The 26887-nt window shown below is 41.5% G+C and overlaps 1 protein-coding gene across 1 annotated transcript in view; it reads left to right on the top strand.

The window, feature by feature from the left end:
- The window catches only part of LOC127021397 (contactin-4-like), a 323929-nt gene that overhangs the window by 144082 nt on the left and 152960 nt on the right, over window positions 1-26887 (top strand). Inside the window, 1 exon segment of the mRNA XM_050904421.1 lies at window positions 10390-10528. Within this exon segment, the coding sequence (XP_050760378.1) occupies window positions 10474-10528 (55 nt within the window). The 5' untranslated portion in view covers window positions 10390-10473.

Here is a 26887-nt window from a genome sequence, read left to right as displayed (position 1 = left end):
GCTAGAATTTAGGCCTCGATATACCAGCAAATGCTGAGAGATAAATCCACCCTCTTTACTTCTGCTTCCAGCTGCTGTAGGGAGCCTGTTTTTGTCAGTAAGAAAAAATATATATGGCTCACTGGATGCCATTAGTTTGAAAAATCAGGGAGGATTTCTTTTTGTCTGAGAAGAGCAGAACTTTAATGGCATCCCAGCAGAAATAAAGCGGTGAGCACCTAACCTTGTGTTTGGAAGAGTCAGAGGGTGAAAGCATTTCCCTTCCAACACTTGAATTCCAGGCAACCTTTTAAAATAAACTTTGAAGGGAAAACAAAACACTAAATAATCACGTAACAGGGATATCAAAATGGTTGGTGGGGCTTTTTTTCCTTCCCTAGATGATTTTTGAACTTAAGAAAACAGTTAAAAACATTTCTAGGTCCAAGCATCTCAATTATATCTGGGTTTGAAACCTTCTGCCGGTAATAGGTGATGAGGGAATTGTTGTTTTGATAGCCTACGTTCCCAGGAATACACTGAGTGTGAGACTGGCTTCTTATCAACTTTTCAAAGTTAATAAACTTGCTTGTTGTTTTTCCTTTCTAAGTTCTGTTTTATACTCTTAAGCAACATCCAATTTGTAGCACTGAAGGAAGGTGGCACTCCAGGCAAAGCGTTCTTCATAACGTGCGTATGTGTCCAATACACTTGATTCCCATTGTGGAACTCCTACGGAGTTCCTTTCGTCTTTGAAATAAAATGGATTATTTTGTAAGCTCCAGAAGCAAAAAGTAAAATGTCATTAAGATGCTGATTTTAGAGATATTGCAGAAATATCTTCAATATTTTCACATCATTTTTTGTCTCCTGGACAAGATAATGCTCTCTGATAATGTGTATTTTGGGAACGGGCCCATTCAAAAGTGAATGATAACTTTGAATGTTACTTATCTATCTTTGTTCAGAGAGTGAAACTGTCTTGATTCATTATCTTGAAGCAGTGACCTAGGGATAAAAGGAACTTCATCGTCACGCAGAGTCCCTTGAGCCTTGTTTCTTTGGTGCAATGTTCTGTCAAACTGAGACAGCAATAAATTAACCCTTATTTCTTTAGGAATTTTGTGATCAAAAGTCAGATGGAGGTTAATATCCCGCTTTTGCTGACAGTTTATTTTTGTGTCCTGGAGCTTGCCAGTGTGTCTGTATTCTCTGGGGGAAAGAGGCTGCTTGGAGACCAGGATGGGCTGGGTTTGCTTCGGAGGTGGCTGCGGGGTCCTGCCTGGCAGCCAGGTTTGGTCGTGTGATCTCCTCTGCATTCAGGTCTCTCATTGACAGTCTTTGCTATCAGAAAAAAAGAAAAAAAATAAAAATGGAACACGTAATGGGCTTCATAGACCATTTCCATTGATGGTGGATCAGTGATATGGCCAGGAGAGAAGAGCTGGACTTACTGAATACCAGCTTGAAATATCTTTTGCTCTTCAAGTTAGTTTTGCTACCCCTAAAGCTAGCATTTTATGCAGAGTTTATCATTTATTGCTTGGATATATGGGATAGTCATTCATTTTAATCTTGCAAAATGCTGCATTGAAAATTTTACTCTGCATAAAGTTGGGAATTGTTTTTAAATTGGTGAGTTTTAAGGTAACTGTTCTAGACAATCTTCAGTAAAAGACTCTCTAAAAGCAAGTAAATTCTAATTTGTAGAAAATACCAGACTATGAAGTTTCACTGCTTGCAGCTTTTTATTATGGTAATGTTACTCTTGGTTTGAGGGAAGTGCCTCCCGAGTTTGTGGCGTGATGGACTTTTTCTGTGTTGAGAAAAGCTGGATGTTATCCGATAGGTGCTGCCTCGTGTGAGTGTTTCTCAATATATCCCTTCCATGGAAAAGGCATAACAATACAGAGCAACCCCTAATTAACACCAGTAGCCTTAATTTAGGCTTGCCTTTAGTCACCCAGATCTCCTTACCTAGAGATGATTTATGCTTACAAATTATTCAGGTTTTACAGGGCAATGACGGTTTCCTGGGGGCAAGAGACAAAGAGTAAGGGTTGTAATAGGGTGATGTGTGGTAGTCAGTGGCTAGTAATTAAAAGGCTTTAATTACTGTCATTTTTTTCTTCGGTGGAAAATTGCGCTCTGATTCACTGGTTCAGAAGGTGATGTGTTGTGCAGCCGGGAATATCCAGCGTTTGAGATGGATTGCTGCTTCCGTGAAGTTGTTTTTGCTAGCGATAAAGGTGCGCAGGGAATGCTGCAACGCGGTAAAATGTTAAAAGAGTGCGTGCCTGTTGTTAGCTGACTAGTTTCGTATAATCCAGAGTCTCTACTCAGGTTTTAAGCTCTGGCATTGGGTTCTGCATAAAGATAAACTTAGGTATATTGCTTCTAGGAGTTTCTAATCTAACAAGTCAGAAAGGGATGGTGTCAGTGACAGTTATTTCTGTACACCTTTTATTACATCAGCAACAAAGACTCTGCCCCTGCCTGCCCCACTACTAACAGAGCTGGCCCCACCAGCCAGTTTCTTGGGGGATATATAGTATGAGCATAAGTTACAGAGCACTTACATTGACAAAACTTACATAGAAGAAACTCTATTTAAATTCTAGGGGTCATAATTCACAGCAGTGGGCGCTTACTGAGTTATTCCTTCAGCAATCTTTGCTAATGTTGTTTGAATTATATTTATTGTCTTAATCTGATGGATGTAATCCTTGCTTCCCGTGTGCGTGTGTACCTCGGCATCCTCCTCGGGTGAGGACCGAGCGGTGGCAGGTATGTGACAGCGAGGAGGTGGCTCAGGCACAGTGCACACCAAAGACCCAACAGCCTGACAAATATAAATGACTGGAGTGAGTTGGGAACTTGCAGCTGTTGAGGTGCTGTAACTCCCATGATACAGTGAAATGAAATCTCTATCTAGTGAACGTGAATGAATGCCCAAAGGAGGAAACACAGTGTAAAAACTGACATTGTTTTTCTCAGTCTTTTTTTTTTTTTTTTAGATAATTAATTTTTTGAAGCATTTCATTCCCATTTATCATAAGCATGTCTCAGAAACATGCTGCGTATGTGTCATTTGTTTTATCAGGCACAATATGCCCGTATATATTTCATAATGTGTGAATTGTGTATAAGTGCAACTCCAGAAGGGATAATTTCAGCAAAGAAGCTTGAGATAGATCAGGATCTGACAGATGTGCTGTGAGAACGAGGAGAGCTCGGTGAGAGATGCCACCGGCACGCTCCCGCTACCCTTCATCTCCCTGGGCCATCTTTTCAAATTCCCTTTTCTCTTCCCTTATGCAAAAGGAAAAGCCAGTATTTATCTCAGGACTCATAACAACAGCTACCACAGCAGAAAAAAACCCTGTCTTTTGAGTGCTGAAAAAATTCAGTGATGTGTACATCAAAAAAGTATTACTGTGAATATTTGTGCTGTTGGAGACACATTTTTTAGGCACCTTCTATTTTTGGACGTTCAATTTTGCGGGTCACTGATTGCATCTGCTAAAGAGAGCCTGTGCCTCTCCCGACACACAGGCCTGGATTCAGCGGCGTATTAAGAGGCTGGATCGGGGTTAGAAATCTGATGCTTTGCTGAATTTGGGCCACAGCCAGCGTTCAGGAGTGGGGGCCGGCAGGCGACCGGAGCTGCCCACGCCCAGGATGCTTCTTGCAGGAATGTATCACAGCGATGCTCTCTAGCAGCATGGGCTACCAGCTATTTCTGAGCAACACGCTCAAAAGCCGTCCATGATTTAAGCATCTTGGACACTTCACAGCCCTTCAGAATCATCTCTTCTAGGATCGCTGATTTCTCACTAGTTTACCTGGGATGATGCGGTTCCTGCCTCTCACACTAACGTGCTCACAAAGGTGTCCAACCTCCACGTTGCTTTTGGACACTAAACTGTGAGAAGGATATTCTCGCATCCTTATGGGCTGATGTATTGATGCAGTCCCACTGGATGAGGTCTAATCCTGCTGCTTTCCCTAACTGCTGTTAGCATTCTATATCTGCCACAACCTTGCTATGAATTAATTCCTCATGCTGCTCCCCTGGAATAACACTGTTTAATCCCTTTCACAAATAAAGCAATTTTCTTTAATTTAGGAAAAACCTTGTTTGTCTGTTAGGTGAAAAGAAACCTCATTTCTTTTGCCCCATGACCCCTTACTAAAGCCAAACAGTTTCTTTAACCTTCCTTTATAGAGGACGGCTCTGTGCTACCGTTCAGTGCCTCAGTCTGAGTGACTTCCAGTTATCGGAGGCTCAAGGTTATTGTTTTTCCAATTTCTGAATCAGATGGGGAACGACCTCGCCTTGCAACCGGCAGCATCAAGACTGAAGAATCCCAGTGTTTGGAATTCTCTCCATCCCCTTCCAAATATTGGTGTTTCTGGAAGCAAAATACATATTGTCTCTGTCCTCAATATCTAGGTTGATTTGGGGCAAATCTTCCTTGACATGCAGCACTACATGCATACATGTAGTACTACATCTGAGGCTCCCCCGTGCTGGGGAGAGTGACAGGTTGCTTACCTAGCAGGAATTTTCACATGAAAAGGACCTGCAAAACCTGGTTTATACATCCCAGGCAGGGTTGTTGCTGCCTGCACAGTCCCAGGGCATTGCTGACGTGTTCAGGCGCGTGTGGATCAGCGCAGAGCTATCACCCAGCCGCTTGCTCCCTGGCATATGTTTGTGCTGTTTAATGCAGCATCCTATTTACTGCAGTACATGGCACTTGTCTCTTACACAAATCCATCCTTCTGTTTCAGTCTGGTTTTATGTCCAATTTGTCAAGATGACTTTGAATTGCAATTACCTCAGAGGTACCTGCAGCCTCTTAGTGTCACCAGCAGACTGAACAAGCACACCTTCTCTTCCACCATTGCTATCCATAAAAATACTGGAAAACATGAGACCAAAGAGAGACTCACTTTGGCAGCGAACTTTCAGTAATTACTCTCCAACTATGGCTTTTCAGTCAGTTACATCCAACCTTCAGTAAAGTTGTAGAACAGGCCTCTGGTGAAGTCTAAACTGAAGATTTCCAAAGTGATAAAACAGAAAACCCACCTGTCCTGTAAAGAGGTCTGCAAGGGTGAGTTCCAATCACAAATGCACTGCATGCAGGCAGCCCATGTGTGTATCTGTTTTTAAAAATGAGCAGATAATTTTGCCTGCCAGATAGTGAGGAGGAGAAATGAATTTTGATGTCAATTCCTTTCCCAAAGTTGAAATTTTCATATTCCTCCCTCCTTAAAAGCACTGGAGGGAAGTGTGGCAGGCATACCCCAAAGAGGACGAGATAAGCTGTGCTACCAGTGAACACTGGGTTTCATGAATGTTTCTTTCCAGAGAGGATGTCTCATTCTTTAGAGTATTTGGGGACTCCAAAGGAACTAATGGCCAGTCCACTTCATTGTGGTTATTTTGAAAAAAATGGCTGCGTTGTCCATTGAATGTGGTGTGGAGGGGTCAAAAATCAAAAGTTGAAGTAAAGGGTTTAAAATCTTCTAAAGTTAAATCATTTCACTTACAACTAACCATTTCCTTTTCAGTATCTCTGTTAACGCTGCTCCTTAAGTGTTAAAAGCTTAAATGAACACGTGTTATAGTGTCTTGTCAAAAAACGGGACTTACTCCTGCACTACCGGTTCTGTGAAGTAGTAGAAACTTTTGGAAAGTGTGTGTTTGGAGAGATGGAAATGGATAATGGCATTTTGGTGGAGCTTTTCAGACTGCTTTTTAGTTATGTTACTAAGACTTGTGAAGCACCTAGTAACCACATCTTTGATGGATATAGATCTTTTTGTATGTGTGTATTAGAAGAAGGTATCTTCATCTTAGGGAGAAGGGTTTCTTTTGAATCTCAGAAAACTTCCTGTGGCTTATTTTCTACCTTTTTTGGGTAGATAAGTTGAATTTGAGTTTACGCTAAACCTTTGCGCTCAGGTTTTGCTGGGACTGGTCTTTCTAGAATTGACCTGCAATATGCATCCGATGTAGGTGTTCTTGCATACGTTTGCCATATGCCCTTTTGCTTAGACATGAAACATTTTGTGCTCTCAGAAGCTGTACGGCCCCAAGTTGTATGTAACCAGACAGCAGTCGGGTAACCCATAGCTTGGTTCTCTCTTCTGCATCCAAGCCTGAATATTATTTTTATGATACTATACTTCTGTTTAAAAAGCTTGGTAATTCTTTGGAGGTTTTGGCATCATGAATTAATGTCACTATTCACAAAAGTAGTGAATTCACGTTAGATACTTGCTCTTGCCCTCCGGTCGGATCTGTGACAGTCGGAGGGTAGACACCACCTTAAATCTAACAACTCACGTGTTAGTGCTCAGAGTGTTTTGTGCTTACCCTTAGCTCTTCCTTTGTTGAGGTGATTAAAAGATGCCTGTTGCTGTCTGTATGTGCAGCATGCTTCATTAACAGTGATTTATTTTGGAGTTTAGCAGAATTGGCACTGTGCAGCACACCGATGTGCAGTAGAAAAACGTGAGATGATTGCTAAGGCTTGCTTCTTGCTGCTACTGCTGCAATACTTAGGGGTCTTAGGCATGTTTTGCAAATTTTCCTTCAGAATATTCACAAAATTGGGAGTTCATATAGTGCAAATTATATCTACAAAAGTATTTTCACGTTCCGAATGCATCCATATACCTTAGCCTTAGGTTTTTCATTTCTATGTTGTTTTTTTCAGAAGTGCTAATGATTAAACATCCAAATGGAATTACTGACAAAGAGCCATGCCTACTAACTCAGAAAAATTCACCACAAATATTTCTACTGCATTTCTATTTTTTTTTTTTCCTCATACCCGGTTGCAGTCAGAGCTCTTAGAGTCAACTTTCTTTGTCAGAATCCAATTACAAAGGTGCCTTTCAAAAGAATTTGTAATGGATGCATTGCCAAAAGGAAAGTTAAAAAGACATCTGCACGTGTGTTGGCACTAGGTTTTCTAATGGGATGCACTTCCAAACTGAAGCACAGCTATCTCATTTTCATCTTGAAAAAATAACTTGTATAGTGCTGAAACTATATATGCTTCCTTCTGGAAATAAAATATTAAACTTTGCAAGTTTTCAGGCCTGTTATATTCTCCTTCAGAAGCAGTGCAAACTCTCCTGGGATTTTACAGTCAGAAAACATTTAGAAATGGGAAGGATCTTTTCAATTATGTATCTTTTGCTCATGCACAAATGTTGCCTTTCCTAAAGTTGTTGCCATAAAAAGTCAACATGTTTCAACAGTTTTTACACAGCTCTGAACAATGGGCCTGCTGATATGAATAGCAGCAATGTTTACAGGAAAACATTTTGAAGATTGGACTCATTCACATGTGAAATAGGGAACTATCATGAGAAATGAAAATGCAGCCGTATCTCGAACACCACCATGCTTTAACCTTAGGAAAATATTTTTAATGGTAATCATCTAATTTACTTCTCACTACTTTTTATGCTAAGACAGGCATCGTTTCTCTTTGGGAAACTTTCTGTAACATCTTAGCCTGTGTTAGATGTATCAGTAGACGTCAGGGCGCGGGTTGGTATGTGGTTATGCAGGGCCAGGGCTCAGCTGGCAGCCGAGTCTCCGCGTACCTATTTTCAGTGCTGCTCTTGGGAGGGCTGTTACGGAGCACCAGGAAGATGGTGCTTCTGAAGCTTTAATATTAATCCAGCGATAGCAATTCTGGGCATGACGACAGAATGTGGTACTATTCCATATGTTTAGAAAATATATCCTAGAGCCTCTTCTAGGAATATAATCCAAGGTAATTATTACAGGGTATGTACTTCGGCTATATAAGTGCATGGAGTTGCCATTAACATCAATGGAAGTGCCAACGGGCGTCTAAGTGCCATGTCTAGACAGTTTGTTAATACCAGAAGCGGCTATTTCCATTCGGATACCTGAAAATTTTTCTTTGAAGCACATGCATGACCCTCTGATGTCTGCTGGTTCTCTGGAGTAAGTTTTGAATAACTACATAATAAGGAAGACTCTCAGCTTTTTCACTGGACTTAATAATTAAATGTGCTGAGTACTTAAAATGTCTATTTTTAGCATAGCTTTTATTTTTGGCTGAAAGTAAGATCCAGTGATTGTGTCAAAACAGCTTGGGAGGAAAGAAAGAGCCTGCTATTTTTAATGCTCTTATAAGCTAAAACCTAATTTACATTAGTAATTTTGAAATGTTTTGTAGTAGTGTTTAAAATGCTTAGAGAAACATGATTTCCTAAGTAGAAAAAAAAATCAGTTTGCAAAAACCACAAAGTAGCCAGAATTTTTCCCAAAGGGGTGGTGAGTCACGAGAAGCTCTGGTAAGAGGAGAAGTTGCAGCGGGGAGGAGTAATAAATTGAAGGCTATCTAAGAATTTTCTTGCATCTATACAAAACTAGGGAATAAAATACCAAAACAACAATCTCAGTTCAAAGAGAGTATCAGGGATGTGATGCAAACAGCCTTGGGATCTGCAAACAGGACAGCCACCTCCATGGTCTTCCGTATGGTCCCTCATCTCCATCAAGTCTCCAGAAGCACCATCCTCAAAGCCCGTGGAATAAACAGAGGCATTTTGCTTGACTTTAGTCAGATCTGGGGTTTTATATTCCTAGGGTTTTTTAACCAAAAGGCAGATATAATACTTTCTTGCCACTGGCACTGCTTACAGACAGCTGAGAAGCTGAGTGCTCTTGTTATTAGTCCACATAGCAGGAGCGATTTTGGTCAGCCCTTCCTCACGCTGGCAGCTCGCAGAAGGGTCTGCGGGCGCTTTAGATGGGTTCCTGGCAGTAGGTTAAGTTGATAAGTGCTATACCTCTTGTGTTTTTAATTAGGTATCAAAGGCTGTAAGGGGTTGTTCTGTTTCGGTCCCACGTAGCTTACTGCAGAGAGTGAGGAGAATAGTCGTGAAGCATTGCATTGCAGTGTAATGAAGAGAAGCCTTATAAGTGACACTGCGGGCTTATTGATGGGAATCATACATGGGAAAACGAGAACACGAAAGAATTTCAGCAGTTGCTGGTGAATACAAGATTTATCTCAAATCTCACTTAAACTAGTGTAAAACCAAGAGCGACTTGCCTTTGGTAGAAGTCTCCTGTACAGGTGCAGTTACAACCAACAGAATTTGGTGCTTAGAGGAAAAACAGTATTTGTCCATGTATCAAGACTATATAGGGTAAAAAAAGTACATTTCTTGAGTTCACTATAAACACAGAGAGTAACTGGTTAACTATGTCAATCAATATAAAGTCTGTGATGACATTTTCCTTTCAAAAAATTAATACTCTAATCATTCACTTAAGTTGTTATTAGTTTTCATTGATTAGTCCTTCCTGCTAACCCCCAGCTAGCCTAATCAGTCTGTGTGAGAATAGATGAATATATTCAATTAATCTCTACCCCCTTCAAAGCTGCATCTTCAGATCAGAGGATAAAGATTCTTAGTCTTCTCAGTGCATTGAACCTGACTTTATTAGAAGAATCTTATCAATTTTAACTCACAAAAGCAAGCAGAGACCTCTCATGATACCCCTTCACATGCTATTAGTCATGCAGTTTGTCTTGTAAGCGTGAAGGCCCCTTAACTTCCAGCCTTTGGTAATATGAATAAATTATAAGAATGTGTGTCTGACTTGATTTATTTATTTTTAATATTTAAATGCCTGCTCTGGAAAAGGCTCCTTTCATAAAAGGAGGGATTTTTTTCCCCCTTGGGTTGCGGGGGCGGGGGGGGATGTACTTTGCAGTGATAAGCTGAGAAAGTCTTCAAATTGCCTGCTTACAAATTTTAACTATTTACAAGTTGTAATAGAGTGCGAGGAAAAGATCAGGTTTTACCCAGAGATGTTTTAAGGGGAGGGTTGAAGAATTTTAGAGGAATGAGAACGGACATGAAATGGGAAAAGCATCCCCCTTTCCTGAGCAGTGTGGGAACATTTCCTAGAAAGTGTTGCTTTGCAGAGACTGTGTCCTTCATGTACCGGATGATGTTTGTAAAGAAAAGTGAGAGTAATTCTCATAACTTTTCTCTTAACTGTGATCTACAGAGTTCACTAGTTACACTTCAGATTGCCCCAGAGAGGCAGTGAGTGAATCTGCTGATGACAAAATTGAGAGACAGAAGAAATCTCACAACACCCAAGTGGAAGATGCAGATACGGGGTTACAATTTGTAATCCTCATCTGGTACCCAGCATACTTAGATGGTCACAAATCACTCCTCAGAATGATTTTAAATGAAACATTTAAAAAAGTTTCTTTGTTGGTCTTCAGATGCAACTTTTCTGGAAAGAAAAAACAAACTGTCAACAAATAGAAGGAGCGGCAATCCTAAGTCTCCTTGTAATCTGTCTTTTCTCTTTTACAGAGTAAAGGTTGCCTAAAATTTCCACGGAGCCCCGTTCTCTTCTGTAGTTACTGGGCTCGTCTCCTCTGACCCGGGAAGCTGAAGATGAGGTTGCTATGGGAACTGCTCGTGCTGCAATCATTCATGGCGTGCCTTGCAGGTAAAGTGTCACTTTAAGACTTTTGATTTAACAATGCCACTGTATTTCACACTAATGCAAAAGTGCGCCGCATTTTATATGCCAGTGATAAAATGGCAAAATAAGTCCCTGCTTCATGACCGGCATTACGGAAGGTTGCTGAACAGATCCAGCTGATGCTCTTAACAAGCTCCTTTTACTGTTGATCAGTATCTCCACAGCAAAAGCGCAGTGTTTCAAAGGTCTGCTCTACCCGATTCCAGTTCAAAGTTGCTGTTGATGAAAGTTGTTTTCCCATGTTCTGTGCTAAGCGTTTCAATGCTCAATTAAACCTATGTGGAGTATAGCTTTAAATCCCATTAAAACGGTGTTATGTTACAGCTAAGACCTCGCTCCATTTAACAAATAATTAGAATAACATATTTCAGCGATATAACCGTCTTCTGTAACTGCCCTTGTTTAACTTTTTCTTCCCTGAGAGTTGCAATGTTTTGAGCATTCCCGGCAAAATGAAATTTCCGAGGAATGTGCCTTTTTCCTGGAGCTGAAACAGTTCTTGAAGACGTTTCAGATTTGCAGAGGGTCAGCAAAGCTTGCACCAAAGCCTTGCTGACCTTCTCACGCGCAAGGAGTTGCTTGTAGACTGCTGCTCGGTGAGCGGGGGGAACCGGGCTCGCGTCGCTCCACCCGTGCCTCTGCAGCGGGTGCTGCGATCACACCAGGGCTGCCGAAGTCTATTTTGAGTCTCTCTCTCTTTGCTGTTCAGCTATCGCTGATTATTTCCTCCTTGAATTGGCATTATTATTCTTTAACATGTGTTTTGTTCGGGGGGTGGGTGGGTGGTGTTACGTTTTAATTAATGTTTATGTCACCTTGGTGTTCATCTGGGTTGCTCTAATTTATCTGCTGCTTGGCGCTCAGAATGTTTTACTGCTTTGTTTAGTAACTTGTGCTTTCTTCCTTTTTATATGTGTACATTGTCAGGGTACTCTTTCAGCATTTTAGGTAATAGCAAACTACTTATAATAGTGTTTACTTTCTTCTGCTTAGCTCTACTGAACACAAAGCCACTTTTATTCCGGTACTTACGGGTACCTATTTTTGAGATTTGGTTCCAAGTCTTTCTAAATGTGCTATGACAGTTTCTGAGCTGGCAGAAAATTGGATGCAGAGAGATTCTGCAATGCAGTGCCACACGTGTTTCAGGAACTGCAACCCTAGAGAAGTTAGGCTGCGGGAACACATGAAGTATGATCCTTTATTTTAAGCAAATAAACAAAATAGTGGAAAAACAAAAGCATGCAAAGTATTTTTTAACTGTAATTTCTATACTTAAAATATCTATTGCAAAATGTCTAGGGTCAGCAAAATAAAGTTTCAGGAGAATGTGTTCGGGGGGTTGTCCTTATCTGTTACATCTGTTTTTTAGAAAAATGCATCTCATAAGCACTGGCTTTCCCCACACTATTCTGCAACAGCATTTTTTCTCATCTTTGCAATGCCCTGAATATCTTCAGGGCACGGCATCAGTTTCTCTGTCCTGCTGAGGGAGATTTAATAGAGTTTTGGGAAGAGGAGGCCAAAAGTTTTGTACGACTTTTATATTAGGTGATGAGTGAGGAAATGGTTTCATTTTGCTGAAGGACGTGGTTTGGGCCGACTTCTTTCGACAAGATTTAAATTTGGAAGTTTCTGCGTCTGCCTGCAACGTTGTACGAGCCGGCTGTAGGCATGGAAGGGATTTTGCTGCGTGAGCTATGGTGTTACCACGAAGCAGGGCTAACTCGTTTGGGCGCAGTGCTGTTGTTAGCTAACACACTCGGGATGCTTCCCGGACCTGTGCGAGTGTTTTGCGTAGCGCTGTGGTGTTATGGACTATGTGGTGTTATGGACTATGTGAACACATTCAGATCTGGCTGTTAAATATTCCAAAGTTAAGGAGGAAACTGTAGTGGACACCTTGCATCGTCTTGTTCTGCATCGATGCACTCTACAAGGTGGGAGGAGGTGACCATAAAGTAGTTTAATATTAGTAGTTGCTAGTTAGCAGCTCCACGGAAAAGGCACAAAGCTGTAAACCAGAAGTTCATAGACAAACCTACAGCCCTTCTTAATTTTTATATTTTTATGTTCTACTTTTTTTTTTTTAATTTTTTTGGACCTAGTTTCAGGAGGCTTGTTTGCCCCTGCTGGTAATTATGCTGCTCTTGAAGAATCTCAGGTGTTGATCCCAAGGAAAAAGCTCAAAGGAGACTATGAACTTCCCAAGCCGTGTCCTGCCCGGCAGCAGGGAGGCACAGGGGAGCCTGAGGCCGCCCGCTTCTCCTGGGGCACTGCTCCTCCCGCTGCCCTGCACGGTGCCTTTGCTTCAAGGCTACCCAGGAGGGATGGAAACTTCCCTTCTGTCTACAATAGATAGTCATTGCTCTTCTCTGAAATTCTTCTTAAATTCAAAGTTTAAAAAAAAAAGGTTAGGAAGTAATATTTTATTTTTATGTTGATCAAACCATTGATCCATCCTTGAGAAAAAAAAAGATTAATAATTAAATTATACAACGGAAAAAAAAGGTAAAAATAGTATGCAGAAAAGTTATCCAACAACCCTCCATAGTGCCGTGTGGACGCTCAAATGACTGGGAAACACTGTTAAGTGTTGAGTTACCTGTGAAAACATGCTTAAACCTGAACATTGAATACTTGTATTTAGTTTTTCTAATCAGTGTCAGACCACAGCCCAGATATCGCTCTCGTCTTTGTCTCTGCCGCAGAGCAGCACAGCCGGTGGAGGATCAGCTTTTTGTGCGTTGCCCTGTCAAAACTCGCCGTGGAGGCAAGCGGCCCCACCGTCCCCGTACCGCAGCGGCCCCAGTGCCCCTTCGGGGACAGCCAGTGGGCCCCAGCTACTGCCAGTCCCAGCAGCTACTTGGGCTTTTTTTTTTTTTTTTGTGCTTCCTAAATGAACATCTGTTCACTAGAAATTGCATGAAAACTTCCAAACTCGTATCATTCAAGCCATTAAACAGCTGTCAAACCCAAAGCACTTAGAGTATCCAAACGTGTCGTTAAGGGTACCAGTTATCTGCCGCTGTCAAGGTGCCAGGAGAAGAAAGACGTGCCAGAGCTGTTCACAGTCCGCATGGGATATTGCTATTGATTTTACGTACTGGGTGTTCAGATATTACAGTTCTTCACAGCAGGATAAAACACTTAGATAGAAAGCTAGATCAATCCCAGGACGTACTTAAGCCAGCTACCTAGAGGTGCAAATCTACTAATAATTTCGGGAGCTATCCGGCCTCCCTCGAAAAGGCAGCAGCACTGCTAAAGGTCTTTCTGAGCTTACCACCCCGCTTCAATCCATCACCCAACACGGGACCATATTTTTCAGACTACTTTTCTCGCTGGTTGTTCTGAGGTTGTACTGATAAAAGCTAACGATGCTTTCTTTGGACTTGATAGTTGATGTATATCAATTCAGGGTTTCTCATTATATTTTCAGGAGTCTTTTCTTCAGGTGTCAGCTCTGGGAAGCAGTGACTGCAAATTATTCCTTTGGTGCCAAATAACTCTGATTTGTTAGGGCTGTCAGATTCCTTAAATAGCAGTTGTGGCGGTGATAATTTTAAGTTTTGGAGAGTAAGATGAGAGGCAGAATAGGCTGTGAAAAATAACACACAGCTCTTCAAGTCGTGACTTTGTTAACGAATGCTCTCTCTTGGGCAGCCCCACATAGCTATCGTATACCCTGAAATGCATTTGTGCGTAGCCTGGGAACAGCGACGGGGAAACAAAAGACATAGCACAGGATGAGCCAAACCGACTTGTGTTAATGAAGATGGGACGTAGCCCGTATGCCTGTAATGTGCTGGACAAATATGAAAGGAAATTTTCTGTATTTTTGTGACTCTTAGGCAATTCTTTGCCTCATTAACTTCCTGTCGCAGTGAGTTTCACTGTTGAAGTCATATTTGCATGTTAATGAGCTGCAGTCACATAGACGCGCTGGCCGTCTGAGTGTGCATATGCATATTTTATAATGTGATTTAACCCATGAAGATCCACTCACGTTTTGACAGAAAACAAAAAAGGAACCTAGTAGCTTTTGAGAAGTGTTTCTGCTCTGCTGTGTCGTGTGTGTGATTGGAGCCTGGCTTGCTCTCCTGCCCCCGATCTCCGTCTCGGCTTGTTCTTGGAGGCTTTGGTTTCTGGCCTTCTGCTTGTTCTTGCCATTTAAAAAGAAAGATCTGTGCTCACAAGAAACACACCAGCCAGCAAGACTGGCCCTCCTTTTTCCTTAGCAAGCACCACGTAAACACAATAGCTTGAATAACCAAGTTTGTCTTGTAGCTCTATAATAATGCTTCTGTTTCAACAAGTTTGTTTTGTCAAAGGGAAAGTGCTATTGCAGCTGTATCTGTTCAACGCTCCTGGAGGGGCGACTGAAGTAGCTCCAGAAAGCACAAGCCAAAATACAGAATCTAGTATTTGTTTTACACTGATTTGAATGAATAAGGAAACGCTGTTCTTCCTCTCGGCTAACTTGGCTTCTTCATGAAGCCTCCCAATTGTGTAAGCCTTTGTTTTGCAACAGATTAAATGGGCTGCACAAAGATTGCTGGCAATTTTTTAGTGGAAGGTGATCCTGAAAGTTAGAAATACCTGTGTTGCTCCCCCAGAGCGGTGTGTATAGGTCGCTCTGCAATTTCTGTACACATCTACACTGTTACATGAAAAGCTAGAGTTTCACAATTGTCCAGGTATCTAGAATTAGATATTAGCCACGTTGCCTCTCACATATGAGAAGGTAAGATGAATTAATATGGAGAAGACCACGTGTGCAAAGTTTATACATCATTTTAGCCATCAGAACAGGGGTTAGAGTGGTTTATTAATGGGCTTTTTGCTGGCTGCCAGTACAGGGAAGCCTGTTACTGGTGCCATGATATCCCAGCAACACCCGCGCTTAATTCTTCAAATCCAGGGACAGCATCATATTTTTCAGTATTAAATTCTATCATATTTTTTATTAAGGCAGAACAAAAGCATTGTTTCACCTTTTATCTACTGAAAAATGCCATTTTCTAATCTAGAAATATGCACACGATAGCAGAAGTCAGAAAAAAAACAGAGAAATATTTCTGTAGGGTTTATTTCCACTGTGGTGGGTTGTTTCTTTTTCAAAACTTTTTTACAGGAAAATATTCTTATAAATGCCTGTCCAGACACTCTTTCTCCTTTTGTCGCATGCTGATACAGCATAACCAATACCTCAGCAGTGGTTCAGACCAGAATAGTTAGAGCATGGCTATGTAATTCATGGGGAAAAAAACTCCGATATATAGTCAAGTGTTTTCCATTGTTAGACGAAAATCACCATCATTTCTATCAATACATTCTAATGAAATCAGGCATCCAGCTCTTAAAAATTGAAATTCAAAATTCATACAAAGATGAATATTCACAGGCCTATTTGAATTCGTGCTTCTATCCAAGCAGATGTAGGTTACGTACAAAAGAAATTCTGCTAATTTCATGTCTGAATATAAATAATTAAACCAAGAAGTACTGTTGTACATATTAAATGATGGTCTTCTATAAACGATGCAGCAATTCAATTTGTTCAGCGTTTTTTCTGGTGCTGTGTAGTTCCCATGACTGGTGCTTTGATGTTGGTGGGTAGCTGGAAAAGGATTAATCTGTTGCAGTTCCATAATTAATTAATTTATATTTTGGTCAGTTCTGCAGCACTTTGCATTTCTGTACCCGACTGCCTAATTAATGTTTGCATAGCACTTGGAGCAGATAAAGCACCGCATGACTCCTATTAATATAATGACTTCTCAAACACGACCCAGCCCTTGGCTTCCCAGCACTTGGTAAGCTGTCACTGAAGCTCACTGGAGAAGGCTTTGCAGTTGAGATCTGGCTTGCCCTTAATACTTCGGGTTTTTTTTTTTCTGAATTATTCGAGGGGTTTTTTGTTCACTTTAAGCTCCTGTATTTTCAAATGCTTTAGAAAGAGGTGTGAGCGCGGCTCCCTGCTCCTCACCCCGGCTGCGCCATCTTGTGGGCAGGCGGCCATTAGCCGTCGGCGAGCTGGTCACGTACCCGCTTCTCCTTTAAAGGAGTCCCGGGTGCCCGGGCCAATCAGGACGACAGACGTGGCAGGACGGGGACACGTATGAGCACGCGCCGCCTATAAAAGCGCGTAGCGGCGGGTAGCGGGCGGTGAGGTAGGGTGTGAGGGATGTCTGTGGTGTTGGTGTGTGTCTGGAGAGCTGAGTGACTTTTGAGCTCGAGTGATGGTATTAAAATGTATTAAAATGACCCAGTCTGCAGAGGGTTGCAGGCATTAGTTATAAACGGCCTGAGCCGCAGAGGCCCTCAGGAACAAGTTTTGTGAAACGACCCGCTCTGCACAGGGTCCAGGTTAAAATAAAGTTTTGATTGTAACAACAGCTTGTTCATGTCATGGTTTTACAGAGGATCCCTAAACATACTGCCTGTCACCATAGCGGTGGGTGATGCGGTCACAGGAGAGCGATGATGTAACACCAACACCATGGTGTGCTAGCTGCAAGTTACAGGTTTTCCACTGAAAACCAAATACTTAACATCATATAACCTTACTGTCTGAGCAAACACACTGCTGGAGATTATTGCTACGAGGGCACTGGTCTTCCTTTAGAAAAGCTTTTATAAGCTGCCTAAAAGTGTGCTTTAAATTGTCAATAAAAGGCGGTGCTGAATAGTTACTCTAGCAGTGGGCTTTGGACAGGCATTTGCTGGAATAAAAGGCATTTTCTGGAATAAAAGGCTGCTTTTAGTCACAGCTGGGGCAGGCTGCTGCCAGCAGGAGAGGACAGTAAGCGGTGGGGTGGAGACGGGTCGCTTGGGCGAAGACACAGGTCGCTTCTACAGGGGAACAGCCCTTGCTGTCGCAAATGCCATTCATTTTTTAACAGTCATGGAGTTAGATTTTATCCATTTTCTTGGCAGTGTCTGGACTCCAGTGTGATGTTAAACTCCAAGACTGGTAACCATTTGTCCGTCTCTAGTGTCAGCTCCACCTCTGTCCCAAGCAGCGTTACCACCTGTTGAATATGGTTAAACTGATCTGTGTTAAATGTGCTGTCACCATGTCAAGCGACAATTTTGCTGTAGCTGATAGTTGTGTTGTTAATGGGACATGCTGCTGTAAAAGTAAAGGCTTTTGAAGTAAGAACAGCTATAAGTGGTGAAGTGAAGACTGCGTTACAGTTTGCTGTGGATGGTGGTTGGCAGTGTGGGATCCTGAGACATGCCATGGAAGCGATGCAGGAGCTGGCAGAGGTCCGTTCCCTTCCTCAGCACTTGCGCTGGAGTCCTGCCAGGGAAGGTCCTTTCCTTGTACTTTTTGTTGCTGATTAGAGCTCAAGTGTGTTGAAGTCAAGGCAGAAAGCATTCCTTTGATGTCAGGAAAAAGTTCTACAAACTTCATACAATTAAAATTCTCATTTCAGTTTGGGACAAAAACTCAAAAGAAGCGGGGTCACCATGCCAGTCTGTTGCATTTCCTGGGCAAGCCTAGGCTGTCTCTAAGGATGGACAGAAGCTTCCTTAATGCATGTAAATGTGTAAACAGAATTAAAGGTGCTGTTGAGGTGGTGGCGGTGATGAGTGACAATAACTAATATTAATATGGTGCTATGTATTATAGTACAGAGGTTTGAAGGCAGAGGATGTAATTGTAGCATGAAGCAACTGAAGCTGTTGATGAAAAGAGAATGGTTTAAACTACAGAAATAAAGAGTGAGAGGGGAAGAAACGTCAGTGGGGAAAAATAGTTCGAGCTAAGAGGGCACTGGCATAAGAACAATTAAATCTGAAGTGGGCAACAGTTCATTTAAACTGAAACCAGAAGACTTTAGCTGCCAAAGTGGGATGCTACAGTATCACTCAGCTGTACATAGCTGTAAAGGGGAGCTAAGAAAATGTATGTGATTATGTGTAATTTATGCTTATTTAGGGATTATATGGCAAGTTTTTCTGTGATTGCAGAGGGTTTGACTCAGCCTCACAAGAGGTCTGTACCCATTTTATATTGCTGATCTGGCAGCAGTGAAGCCCTCGCTAGATGTGACCTGACTCTGATTTAGGCTATAATTTCCCAAATTATAAAGTTAGAGACCATATCAATGCAATTTTCTCGTTTCTCTTTTTACGTGCAGATGATTAGGTATGTTATGTTTTTCTCTGTTTAACTCGCAAGTCCATCTGGGAAAGTTTAATTACATCTTTCTCAAAAGTTATTGAGGTAAGATGATGCACTTTAAATAAAACAGAGACTATACAGACATTTTTATAAGCAGATGTGCCAACTATCTGGCTGTGTATTGATCCCCTGTGCATTTTATATGATGCCTCTTTTCAATTTAGCTTCTTTGCATTTGAATTAGTATGTAGGTATTGAAATTAAATCTCATTTAGGGAGTTACAAAAATACCTACTTCTCCAAACATCTATCAAATTAGGGAGAATATGGACCCAAAATACTTCTTTATTGCCAATAAAAATGAAGTTTTATGGCAAAATTTGAGGTCATTAGTCTATTGCTTTATAGGTAAAATACTGCATGATTTTTAGAGAATCTAAATATTATTGGAAAGGGACCTCATTTTGTGGTGCTTGTGTGGTCATTGAGAACAAGAAGGTAAGAGATGCGGTGCAATGCAAAACCTGCCAGGCTGGGCACTGGGGCTTGTTGCTGGCTCCGTCTCTGGGGTTTGATTTAGACAACTGCATCTTTGTATGGTCTGAGAACCGCAGTACTGGGCTACAGCGTATATCTAGAAATAACGATACATGTACTCATTGCTTGCAAGACACTGTTCTCCCACTTCTTGAGATTTCGGTTTGGAGCTTGTGTTTACTGCTGTTTGTCTTCAGTTGCTGGGGAAAGTCTGGCATAATTAGTCAGAAACTTGCCTCTGTGTAAACATTTCATCCCCGGACACTGCCCTGCATAGGTACAAAATTTCTTTCCCTTCTCTCCACACTTCCATGGGTATTTTCATCATTTAGAATAGTAACAGGAGCCACTGGGGGGACCGGTAGTTTCCACTCAGACTTGTGGGGTTAAATCCTGTGGTTTTGCCTTCTGCCCTTACCTCCGGTGCAGCAGAGCATTAACTGACTGAAAATGATGTTGGCAGCAATCATTATTATTTGGATAAAGGTCTTTCAGCTGAGCAGCAATCAAGGGCGATCATCCAAACGGAATAAAAGGGGAAGGGGTCAATTCAACTTTGATAATTATAGTACTATAAATGTGGGCAATAACAGAATTACCCTTTACTGACAGCTAAATGTGTAAATAGGCTGGCAGAGCATGGCTAGCTAATGTTATCCATAGCAGAAAGCGAGGCTCTTCACTACATCTGCATAATTTTATAGGGTCTCTCATAGAAACGCATGTTGCCTTCTGCAGCTAGGCGCTGGTGGTCGTAAGTGCTCCAGGTCTTACAGGATTTGGGCCATTAAGTAGAACAGATGCTTATGTATTCTTGCAAGTTTGTGCTCAGTCTATGGCAAGTCAGTGGGCTGCTCACAATAAATACTGCTTTTAATGAATAGAGCACAGAATGCTATAGTGCAGCTCATTCATCTGAACGTTGTTTAATGCTGGTTTATTGAAGCGTTTGTCAAATGCTGTGACAGTCTGTGCTCTGAAATTAAGGATATACTCGTGACAGGCTCCACTGACTCATTATTGCAAGTTTTAGAAAAGTTTTCCTGTATATTACAATGAAAAAGCGAAACTTGCACATTATCACTTCAGTGCTTCAATTTGTTTTTCCTCATGTATTTGAATTTTTTATTTTGCAATAAAATATACGTATTTAGCTTCATAAATCAAACTGAGACACAATTGTTAAATAGTCTATATCGTATTAATGAGGCCGTGAAGCAAGGCAAGCATTACAACCATTTATAATCGAGTACCGAAGAAGTTGCTAATCAGTGAGACAGGCAACTAATTAACCAGCCAGCAGTCAGCATCTTCAGCTGAAGTTAGTGACTTTCAACTTCATTAAACTTTCCAGGTGTCAGTGAAAGTATGAAAAATATATCTATCTTAATATATTGATGTGTCTTAATTCCACTTTTCTGAGTTTAAATGTATGAAGAATGCATCTGTTTTAAGGGAAATGGTCATTTATAAAACATCCCATGTCTATATTGCATAGCTGAAAAGAAAAAAAGTAGTACATCTGAGAAACGTACAGACTGTTCAAACGACTGTTTGAACTCTGTCCAGTGCATGTTGAGTGCAGCATGAATTTAGATGGCTTCCTCTTTGTGTCTGAAATACCCGCTGTACCATCTTTTAATTCATAACTTCTAAGCCTTCACGGCTGCAAAATAGATCCCTGACAAAGTTCAGAGTATTATCGTCAGTTTTACTTGTGAAAAGCAGATCATATAATGGGTGTTCAGTGAGACTTGGAAGCATAAATTATTTCTGCCCCTGCAAACTTGCTGTCTGTGTAAACAGAAAACATTAAACGCTTGCTAAGAGCCAGATCAAGCTTTATTCCTCTAGCATTCACTCTCCTTCCATTTTTCGTATGGTCCACGTGAAATGGCATTTTCTCTAGGTTCGTGCTGTGTGGGCTTTACTAGAAGACATCTGAAGAGGGACTTGAAAGGAGGCAGGTAGATGGTTGGGCTTTCTGGGATATGAAAGCAGGGAGTAATGCAGAAGACACAGCAAGATAAAAAGGGGCTGGAGGCGGCTGGATGCACGGGTGGAATGAAGATGAGAAATATGCGCTTCCTCAGCTACGGAAAAATTGTTTCCAAATTCTTGCTGTCAAGTAACCTACATCAGATTGTCTTTTATAATGTCCCTTAAAAGGGGAATTATATATGAAACAAATAATGGCATTGTTGTATTTCTGAGCTTTACTGCTGAAGTTCAGGTTGTGGTGATTTGGCAATAAATTGAAGTACCATGTTCTTTCACCTCGCACATTTGTCATGATTTTGTGATCCTCTTGAATGTGTAACGCAGATCCGATGCCCATAGTGTGCTAGTGGTCTCCAGCCTTGGTTTTGGTTGATGCACAAGTACACTGTGACCATACCCAGAGAAGGTAAATACGGGCAACTCTGAAATTGCAAACATTACTGAAAAGGATGATACTTACTGCCAATTAAAGTAAAAAAAGTAGGAAGAAGGACTTAAGGAGAGACAAGCTTTGTTCTTGCAGTTTTCTTCCTGAAGGAAGAAGTGTCTTTGAAAGAGGCAGAGATGTGAGACCAGAGCGCAGGCTGAGGAGTGGTACATCTGCCAGTATAGAAGTGATGGCTAACATGACTGCTCTGAAAGAATAATTGAAAGAGACTCCCAGAAATCTCTTATGGACATCAAAACAGGGAGAGTTGGGGGTGGGGAGGAGTTGATAGGGTCTTGAAGGACAGCCCGAGGGGTCCAGCAGTAACCAGGGCACCTGGATGAGAGCGAGCTGGAAGATGCTTTTGCCATTGTGTGTATGTTTGCATGTGTTGGCTGTCTTCAATCCCTCTGGGTTAGGAACACTGAAGTACTTAAGGAGAGAAAAAAAGTGTAAAAGGCAGCGCAGCACATAATCAAACTGTTATTGGACTATGTATTCCTCAACTGGAGTAAAAATGTTCTCTGTAGCGATGTAAGGGTGATGCCTCTTCTGAGTCAGGAAGCCCAGCTGCAACTGTCAAGTCAAGTGGCCAAGAGCAGTTACAGTAATGGCTACATCTCTCGTTTTATAAATTGGAAAAACTGTGTAGATTCTCAGCTTTTTCATATGTGATAGTGAGTAATGGTGCTGGGCGGAGTGGGCTCCCCGGGATGCACCGGCGTCCTCACTCCCTTTCCAGGGAGGGAGGACAGGCACTGGGTCCTTATTCATCTGTGCTCACTAATGTTAGCTACTCCTTTCAAAATACGATAGCTAATTTCCAGCATATGTAACATACAGCTGCTAGGCATTTCCTTTTCTTACTTTCAAGATTTAAATAGCATGGTACATATTATAAAGCCTATGTCCTCTTTTTTCTTAGTGAAGAGCCAGAGGTTTTCTGTGGATTTTCTTAGATGTTGTAATATCTTTATGATAACACTCTTCAAACAACTAATTGGAAAATAATCTGCATAGAATTTTCCAAAATTTATTAGTACTGACTTTGCTTCCTCAAGTTTAACAGTCATGTTTCTTGATCTCTACTGCATTTCCGCACGAACTTGCATGTTTTCTTTTTTTCTGGGTTTTATTGGTACGTTCATGTGCTTAGGATAGAATGTGGAAGTTATTCCCTAATGAAAGGCAAAGGAGTGACATGCCATCAGTTAGCGGGAGGAGAGAGATCCTAGCGCTTTCCCATGTAAATTATGTGAATCCTGGATGTAAGCCAGGCATTCATTTTGTTAAAATGGGGTTTGATAATTGAAACTAATTTAACATCGACCCCATTAAGTTGCATTTTATTGCTCATTTAATATGCCTGTCTCACAACTAGGAAGCGGCTTTGTAACGTGAGTTTATAATTTGTCAAAGCTCCAGCCATACAGGTAAATGTTGAGTTTGCTCTGTAGGATCAGCACCAACGTGTGCAACAGATGTTTCGCCTATGTTTGGTCAACGCGGTATCTTTATGCAGAGTTGTGTATCAGATCAGCATTGATGCGAGTAGGGTAAACTTGAACAGCTTGAGTTTGCACAGATTTGCTGTGGAAAGACGCTTGCTTCGTCTGGAAAGCAGCCTTGCGGACGGCCCAGCAGAGCCCTCCCCATCGCTCCCTGCAGGCTCCTGCATCGCCTGTGCTCCTTGAGAAAGGAAAGGTTTGTCAGACCTGACAGAGAAACCCGGTCCTCCAATAGTGCGAGGCATTATATTGACTTCTGTCAAAGCATGCCAGTTTACATCAGCTGAGGAGCTGGCTCATGGTGTTTTCATGACACAGTATTTCCGTGTTCTGCCATCTTGCTTCTGGTTTCCTCTGTCTTACTGTTCTTTCGCATGATTTCTGTATTTCACCACTAGCTAAATATTTTCTGCAGCTTATGAGTCACTAAACAATCTCATAATTGGTTAGCATCCCTTTTGGTACTAATTGCAGTGCAGCCCTAGATGATGGTTACTCGAACACAGTTGTATTTATCAAAACAGCAGTGAGCAAAAAAAAAAGGTCAAAGGGCAAGAAAATACAGAAGTGTGCAAACAACTGTGATGGATGTTTGTTTACAAGCATGTTCTCTTCTGCAACTCTGGCTGCAGGAGTGGCGTACGAAGGATGAATTACTGGAGCTTTACCCTTCTGAAATGGCAACAAGAGAGAAGGAGTAAGAGTGCGCCTGGGTTACATCATGGGGCCTGGGGACAGGGAGCGAAAGGGTCCGAGCTGTGTATCAGCGCTGACAAAGCATGCAAATAGGAACGCTGCAAACCCAACCAAAGTTACTTAAACAGAAAGTGGAGTTCAAAGGTAGAGCTAATACTACTAAACATGCATAGTACAAGCTAGGTAAGAACGTGTACAACTATGTAAAATTATATCCATGTCTGAAGAGCACTAAAAGAGGCATTCTGCGCTCAGTTTTAGCTGTTGCTTCATAATCCAGACCACATTTAAAGCACATGGCTAATGTCTCCTTTTTTAAATGTACGTGCATGCAAATGAATATAAAGGACAGAAAATGTGTGTGAGGCAAAGCATACAATTCTCTCACTCACCATGAAACAGCAACATTTGACAGGTATTACATTAATTAAAACACTACAGGGTGCAGGAAAGGGGACACTAGGATGTTATACTGATGAAGGGTTTAGAGGTCATTTGTACAATCAAAATGCTTTGTTGGCAAGAGTTGACACAGGGAGTTGTCTGTATTGGGTAGTCTCGGTGTTGAATTGCTGGATCACGATGTTGTATTTCTCACCCAAAAATAGTGAATTTCATTCTGGAGTAGAAATGACATTGAAAATCAATAAGATCCTGCTTTAAAAACAAACAAAATATACTTTCTCCGTCTATGAATGTCCTCAGGAATCAGATCAAACCCCGAGAGAGAGAAAGCAGGTCAACCTTGGCTTCAGCACACTGTTGCATTTAGTGTTTAGACGATCCCAAGCAGATTCAGAAATCAGTGGAGCCCAGAAGGAGGAGATGAAGAAACCACGAGCAGGGCTGCAATAGTTTAGGATCAACTTCACGTGAGCCTGCAGCTGCAAACATCTGTAGCGTGTGCCAGTGGACTATGGCATGTCTGTGGGATCAAGTTCTGATGTTGCAGCACTGCTTGGACAGTTTGAAAAGGTCAGGAACTGCCTAACCAAGCCGAATGAAAGCACAGGAGATGGGAATCTGACCTGGGATTTGGGGAAAAGAAATCTTCACCTTCGCCTTCGGGTACTGGTAGTTATTCCTGGAATAAGGATGTTCTAACGGCACCACTGCAGGCAGTAATAGTCTGATTGCTGTGTTTCTCATTATTTTTTTTGAGTGGTGATGAACCAAGCTTTTAAAATTTTATTTGAAGTCATGATTTCAGTTTGTTCTGACACCTGTCAGTGTTTCTGTGCAGGTGTGGTTGTGCTGTTTTTGAAACACACTTGCTGTGTATAAAATGTGCTTATAGCGTTGTTTTTTCTCAGCGATACAAGCTAAATGCGCCTGTCGGTGTTTTGCAGGATTGATTTGTGAAAGGTTGTTAGCCTGTTAGGTCTTACACGTTGGAGTCAGCAGTAGCGTTCACAGTTCTTGCAAGGTGTTGTGTTTAAAAAGATGGCAGAGGCTTTTAACACTTTTTTAATTTAATTTTCCTTAATGTGACATCCAATTACTGGCAAAACTTAACCACCTCTTCTTATTTTTAAGTGTAGACATTATCTGGAATTTTACTGCTTTCTTCTAAAAGTATTTAGGGGAAGACACATGAAAATATAGCAGTTAACATTACAGCAGCTAGCAAGGATTTTATGTAATTTGAGAGATGTCATAACATAGCTTAAAAAAAAAAAAAAGAGCATTTTTAATGTGTGTCAGCTGATAAAATGTGCCAGTCCAAGTCAGTGAAATTACAAGAGCCAAGATCTTCGTGTGCTTAATAATTAGCAAGACAGAGATTCTGGCAGAAATAATTTCCTGTAGGAAAGCTGAGTCCGAAAGTCTGAAGTTTTGCATTAATGCTTATTGTGGTTTTATGTGGTTTAATTCTCTTTGTATTCTTCTGAAGCTTTTTTTTGTGAAGGAAATTGAATTGTGGCATCTGGAAGTGCCACAGAGAGCACAGGGGCTCTGGGTATCGGGGTGCGGTGGCTGGGAGGCTGCTGCGTATTTTGGGCTCTGGTCCCTCCTGCCTGCGTGACCGACTGGTGCGGCACGAAGGGGAGGACGGGGGTTGTTTGACACCGTTTGCTGTGGTTGCAGCACTGTGTGTGCACGTGGCATCGTTACCGGTAGCACAGGTTGTGCCGTTCCCAGTTCTCAGCGTGTCCCGTGGGTGCACGGACAGCAAGAGGAGCTTGAGGAGCGAGGCTCTGAGTGTAGACACGAGGTAAATTCAGAGCTAGAAAAACCCCTTCCATTGCACTGAGTCGCTAATGTGCACACATGAGAGCTGCCCTGGGCAGAGCCGGTGGAGGCAGAGGAAAAGTGGAAAAATTTAGAGAAAACAACAAAGCATTTTCCACCACTTTGCTTAGTCGTACTCGAGGACACAGAGGAAGCCCAGCTGACATTGCAGGAGTTACGTCTTGTCCCTTGCAATTGTTGTTAATGGTGAACAGAAGAATATAGTAGTTTAAAAACTATTTAAATTGTTTCTGAAGACTTCAGAAGATTTCATGTAAATTCATTAGTTACTATGCAGCTGCCCACATAGCATTTAGAGTAATAAAAAATGTACTTTTCACTATACAAGTGTATTAGCATCCAGTCTGTACTTAAATGAAAAATGCCTTAGCTAAACTATATGAATGTAGTACCAGTGTCTCTGTAGCTGTATAATGCTTAACTTGAGCTATCCTTCATTATTAATACAATCTAAAATATACAATAAATGCTGTAAACAAACTCCATATAGAGACTTTAAGTGACAAAAAATCCCTCTGTTCACCAAATTTCTGCATTTATTTTCAATGCTCATCTATAGCAGTGCAAGGGCAGTCTTCCGAAAGCGAAGCGCGTTGTAACTAAGCACCAGGAGAGCGTTCTCGTGGGTAGGAGCACAGTTTAGGTTGCTGGAATTGTAGTTTCCTTGTGAGAAGTTTATTTCTGCTTATTTTGCAGCTGTCTTACGGTCATGAGAACGTGTACGTACAAATGTGTGCTTGTTTGGACTTATACCAGAGCGTCAC

Source organism: Gymnogyps californianus, chromosome 13, assembly GCF_018139145.2.
Source record: "Gymnogyps californianus isolate 813 chromosome 13, ASM1813914v2, whole genome shotgun sequence".
In the NCBI taxonomy this organism is placed as follows: domain Eukaryota; kingdom Metazoa; phylum Chordata; class Aves; order Accipitriformes; family Cathartidae; genus Gymnogyps; species Gymnogyps californianus.
The sequence above is the reverse complement of the archived record's forward strand: the minus strand, read 5'-3'. Positions and strand labels throughout refer to the sequence as shown.